The sequence below is a fragment of the Trichomonas vaginalis genome, chromosome II (genome assembly GCF_026262505.1).
Source record: "Trichomonas vaginalis G3 chromosome II, whole genome shotgun sequence".
Classification (NCBI taxonomy): domain Eukaryota; phylum Parabasalia; order Trichomonadida; family Trichomonadidae; genus Trichomonas; species Trichomonas vaginalis.
Window position 1 is genome coordinate 1141836 of NC_067204.1, and position 6000 is coordinate 1147835.

A 6000-nucleotide genomic window follows, 5' to 3' on the forward strand; every position below is an offset into this window, starting at 1 on the left:
AGAGTTAAACACTCAGTCAGGAAGAAAGTAAAGCTTGGTCGGAGTGGGTTCTATTATGACACATAAATCCAACTATTCTATATTTTTACCCATATGAAATGTACGCCGCTCAGAATATAACGCCAACAGTTTTGGATGCCATGAATGGAAATGTTTCCGAATGGTATAACGAATGCGACAATGCCATTAGAAGGTCAGAAATAGTTCCTGGAACTTACGAATATACAACTGCTGTTTCTTATGGAAACGTAGGTGAGTTTGGAGAAGGTTCTTCAACAACAGTAGATATTGCTTGCGACAGGTTTCATATTATTTCTATTGACAACTCATTCTTATACGTGGAACAAGACATTGAAATAAAACCTTCTGCCAAGTTGTCTGACAAGAAAGGTTGCAATGGAATTTTCTATGTCGGATACCAATATGCTCCAGAAGTTTTCATGGGATATAAGATATATTCTAACTCTGACTTAGTTCAAACAGTAACATGGGCAAACTATGAATGGTTCGCTTTGAGAAACTCAGTACAACCACAAGCTAGAGAACAAACAGACCAGTATGCAACTATTGAGAAAATAAGAAGACTTGACCCTAACGTTCCAGGAGTTTATGTTAACCTTTCTGGACAAACTGCAGCAGCAGTAACCAAAGTAAAACTGAAACTTAGAGTTCCTTTGTCATCTTTCCTCATCTTCAGGTTTTTAAGATACTTGCCAAACTGGGCAGGAAAAATTTCTATCGAACTTACTCCAAGCAAAAATAACTTAGTCATTGCACCAACACAAGACCCATTCACTATTACAGACGTAAAGGGAGCAAATCAAACGTCATTCGCCGAATTTTGCAAAGACAAAGTTGACTTAGACTTTGGTTTCTCAAACCTCAACACTGAAGTAAACTATTATTTCAATGCTGCTGGAACTGCTTGGGACCCAGTTAAGTTCACATGCGAAAAGTTTGAATGCAAGAGAATAGAAAGCAGACTTGCAGTCTATATGTTGGACCCAGATATTTCAAATGCTTTAGCTGCCAAATATATTGCAGTTCCACTTATGTTCCCTATACACCAAATATCTGTCAAAGACTTTGCAGGTGAAGTTGGAAACCAAAGTGCTGACCCAGGTGCAAGAACAGATATTGCTTTAACAACTGCAATGAAACATGCAGATACTATGTTTGTACTGTTCAGACGAACTATAAATGACTATTCTTGTTTCTACAACCCTGGTATTAAATATCATATAAACATAGATGGCAAATATTATCCAAGAGAAGAATATTCTACAGTTGAGGATATGAGGTCATACAACTTGACATTAGATGCTATGAACTTTAACAACAACTTCACAACAACCATTAACCCTGAAATGCAAAGTTCTATTATGCCATATGTGAAAGTATGGACTCATACAGGAGGTCAAAAAACTCAATATACAAATGGAGACCGTTCAAACTTTTGGCTTGGCATTCCATTTGCTGACTCAGAAGACTTTATGGGTGGTATTTCAACTGTTGGTACAGTTCAAATACAATATACTGGTGACAGAGACGGTCCAGATGAATTGAAAGCAAAGAAGTTTACAAAACCAATAGCACTTTTCACGGAAGATGCTCTTTTGAAGATTCGTTCGATGAAACCTGCTGGGGCTCCTCAGATTGGCATAACGACAGCTTCCATCGAGCAGATTTTGGCAGCAGGTCAGTAAGTTGTTCTTGAACTGACTTCTCTCCGTCAAATATTGACAGTACGCCAGTTTTGACATAATATTGTATTATAAACTTACCTTTAGAAATATCGTAAGTTTTGTTGTTATATTTTTGTCTGCTTCAAGAACTTTCACCATTTCAGTTATACCAACTTTCTTTGCTTTATGAAAATATTTTGGTTCAGCAAAGACTGCTATTCTATAACATTTTCCATTGTTTGTATAAAGAACTATTCTGTCAATGTATTTGTATTGTTTGTGTGTGTAAACTTTGTTTGCTTCAATTCGAAGAGATATCAATACGTCCATCTTTTTATTCTAAGTAAAATGTCATTTCCGAAAAATAGAAGCGTAAGTGTTTCAAAAGGTTTAATGGCGGTGGCAGATGTGAAGTTAAATTCACCAACTCAAACAAACAGTCAAAGTGTTGTTGTCAATGTCAAAGACAGAGATGTTGAAGTGGGGAAACCATACGAAGACGAAGATGGTATAACAATTGTTCCTGTAAAAGAACAACCAACATATCCTGAAGTTAGCAGAGACTTAAGTTCTGTTGCAGATATTCGAAACGACTACCAACAACTGAAAGACAAACTTCAAACTCAGGAGAAGATTTGTCAAGCTTTAAGTATAATGTTAAACTTGGTCGAACACAACCCTGTAAAAGTGAACTCATATGTCATTGCACCTCATGAAGTTTTGAAAGAACTATTGAAACTTTTGACAGAGGCAGACGATATAAACATCAAAGAAATAGAACCCGACATTGTTGCTGTGGTGTTTCATATAATGTCATTGACAAGATATACGTTATGAAAGGAGGTGAAACGTTGAACTTAAAATATAGTTTCCCAGACGTTATAAAAATATTTGACGACCACAACATTTCATTAAAATTTATTTGCTAAGTAAAAATGTCAAAACTTCTTGAAAGATGTTTGAAGAAAAATAATATAGACTTTATTTCATGTAAAGGACTTTACACACTTTTGAACGATATGAAAGACCCTGTTTTGTTTGTTCGTGTAGACAAAGGAAAGTTCTATGTCTTTACAAAATATTTGAACTTCTTAGACAGAGAACTTCAAGAAACGCCATGTGAAAGTTTAGATGAAGTTCTTCTCCACTTTCAGAAAAACTTTTAAATATATAAATGGCAGAAGACATAGTGGTTTATACTATTACGACTAAAAACCCTGAGTCATATAATTCTATAACAACAAACTTACAAAGTCCTCAAGGACGATATTGTAAACTAACCTTAAACACAATGACGACTAAAGCCTGTTTTGCTCTTTTGACACCAGAAGATTTTATTGTTGTGAATGGTAAAAAATACTCCTTTGAAGATACTTACTCAGATATACCACCAACAGGTTTTGTTGACTTATTTAATACTTTAAGGACGGATGTAACATGTGCTGCAACTAGAGCAGGTTTCATTATGTTTGGATGTCCGACTGAGTTTACTATAAACGATATGAGCTATAATACAAAACTTATATCTGGTTTTTACTACCAACAGTTTCCTATAACAGGAAAAGGTGTCATACAAGGTTTGTCTGTTCCATTGACTTTAAGTACACCTATTTTATATATTGTTTCAAACTTAGGTTCAAAGTGCTATTCGAATGTCGACAGAAACTACTATGACCAAAAGATACTTATGCGTATAAACAAACATTTCTCTGCTGGTTTGCCTATTGTTCATTCGAATGCAGAGTTTTCAGCTTAGTAAACTCAAACACTTTAGCAAACATAAACTTAACCTTAGTTGACGCAAACTTTGTTCCTGTAAAACTTTTATGTCCTATGTATTTGTCAATGACGGCAGAAAGTTTCGAATTGGAAGATGCAACTGGTGAAAGTATTGTACTACAAGAACAACTTCAACAACAAATAGCTCAAGAACAACAAATGCAACAAATGGAACAACAAACAACAAGTCAAGAATAAAAAATATTTTTTTTATTTTTATAAAAATGTACAGAATAGATGTTTCAGATTTTTATGACTTCCAAGCATTCAGAAATATGTGTCCATTTAGAGACTATAACAAAGCAGTCGAGAATTTGAAACGTTTAGTCATTTATGTCGACTCTGCCCCAGAATGTTATGTCATGAAAGAATGGGATGTAGTCTTTAACAAACCAAGAGCACAATAGTTTCAGAACAAGAATGTAGACAGAAACTTAAGAAAATAAAAGTCGTACAAGTTGGCATGAAGATGTTAGATGCTTGGGATATCTTATTGTCAAAGTTAGAAGATTTTTCAGTTCGTGGTATAAAGTTCTATACACCTTCTCCAAACTTCTATTCTATCTTCACTGGATATAAATACGAACAAGTAGAATGGAAAGAAAATATTATAGAAGCTTGGTTAGACCATGTCAAAGAAATTATATGCAATGGAAACGAAAGAGTCTATGAGTATATCTTATGTTGGTTTGCAAACATCTTACAACATCCAAGTGCTAAAAATGAAACTGCTCTCATTATAATTGGAAAACAAGGAACAGGTAAGAACACATTCTTTACAGATATTTTGGCAAACTGTTAGAGGGCTATTCGAACCCGAATATGACAAACTTAGAAAACATCTGCGGTAAATTTAACTCTTCAATAGAGAATATGAAACTTATAGTTGCAACGAACTTCAAAGTATAGATACAACAAAAGTTTTGAACTCAGATGCTTTGAAGAGTCTTATAACAGACAAAGTTGGAGTTGTTGAAAGAAAATATAAAGACCAAAGAGTTTGTGAAAATGTTGCAAACTTCATTATGGTTTCAAACAATGCTGTTCCGATGAAGTTAGAAAGTTCTGACAGAAGATATGTAGTTGTCAGAACGTCAGATTCTCATATGCAAGATACAGAATATTTTGACGACTTAGCAGAAACTTTGACATCTGACTTTTACAACCACTTGTTCTCATATTTCATGACATTAGATATTTCTAAGTTCAATCCAAGACAAATTCCACATACCGAAGAGAGACAAACATTGTTAGAAGCAAACAAGAGTGTATATGAACTGTTCATAGATGAAACTGACTTTGAGTGTTTAGATGAAAGGTCATTGTACGATTCGTATAAACAATATTGTCAAGATATGGTTATATGACAGCGTCTAAACGAACATTCTTGGCAAATGTCAAAAGTCTTTTAGATACAGAATGGTGTATATACAAAGAAAAATTTTTCTGAGTAAATTTTAAAAAAAAATATTTTTTTATCCGATAGAAAAGATGACAAAATTCATCTCAGTAAACAAGTACATGTCAGGACTTAAAGAAGAACTAGACCCATTCACATATTTGAATGTTTACTTCTACCATTTTGAAAAGTCTTCATTCACAAAGTTTGGAACATCGAACCAGTTAAGTTTGCTATTGTGACTAAAAATGGTGCGAAATTTGAAGACTTAGACATAGAAGGTTTGTTAACAGTCAAAGAAAGTTTTGACAGAAGGTTTCAAACCTTAAAGAAGGCAAAGCATACAAACTTGTTATACCTTATGAACCAAAGAAAGCAGACGACTATGAATATTATGAGTCTAAGATAGTTGAAGTTCAAGGTAAATTGGGTAAAAAGATTTTAGAGTCTAAGCCAGTGTTTGCTCCTAAAGAGGAAGAGAACATTGACATTGACCCAGAAATGTTCTAAAAATAAAATTTTATTTTTACATGTCAAATTTCTTTCTCTGGAACTGGTTCAGGTTCTTTCTTCTCTTCTCTTCTCTTTCTTTTCTTTCTTTTCTCTCTTCTTTTTTCTGGTGGAGTTATGTCAAATTTCGCAACCATATTTTGTAAAAGTTCTTTGTCCTTTAATAGCTCTTCTATTCTGTTTTCTATTTCATCTTCAAGAACAGCGCATGTGTCTTCTTTGCATTCTAAGAACTTTTGTTGGACTTCATCTTTCCAATCGGCGTCATCTCTGTCAACAAGTCTGTCATTGACAAATTTTAAGACTGCTCTGTAATGTTTTATGGTTCTTGTCATATTCCCAGAAACAGAACTTTAGAACAAATTCACCTTTCTTGTTTACACTATGTAAGATTTTATGGTCGACAGATGTTTTGCTGTCGAAAAGCTTGTCTCGAATATAGATAGCGAAATCGCTAGACATTTTCTAAAAGATAAAAATTTTAATTTTTCTAAAAATATGTTAGAAAAAAAGTTTGCTGACATTGACAAGAAATTTGAGAATGTTTTAAACAAGAACAAGAGGAAGTTAGAAAATGCTCAGATAAAGCCTATACATGACAAGTTCTTATTTGCTCAGAATGGTATA

General features: G+C 33.8%; 3 protein-coding genes and 1 pseudogene across 4 annotated transcripts, besides 1 other annotated feature; all 4 read left to right on the forward strand.

The window, feature by feature from the left end:
• Positions 1 to 6000: part of a mobile genetic element that runs on past both edges of the window.
• TVAGG3_0464830 (uncharacterized protein) lies at positions 99 to 641 on the forward strand (the record flags this gene model as incomplete). Its single annotated transcript, XM_051235221.1, has 1 exon — positions 99 to 641. A coding segment is annotated over one exon (543 nt), but the record flags the coding sequence as incomplete, so codon positions are not given.
• Positions 996 to 1706, forward strand: TVAGG3_0464840 (protein of unknown function, DUF4106 family; the record flags this gene model as incomplete). Its single annotated transcript, XM_051235222.1, has 1 exon — positions 996 to 1706. One exon carries the CDS (start codon positions 996 to 998, stop codon positions 1704 to 1706), a length of 711 nt encoding a protein of 236 aa, XP_051093046.1.
• Positions 2079 to 2522, forward strand: TVAGG3_0464850 (protein of unknown function, DUF4106 family; the record flags this gene model as incomplete). The annotated part of the gene is made up of 1 exon (XM_051235223.1): positions 2079 to 2522. The coding sequence occupies one exon, from the start codon at positions 2079 to 2081 to the stop codon at positions 2520 to 2522; it is 444 nt and encodes a 147-aa protein (XP_051093047.1).
• On the forward strand, positions 3943 to 4918 carry TVAGG3_0464860 (annotated as a pseudogene). Its single transcript has one exon. A coding segment is annotated over exon 1 (976 nt).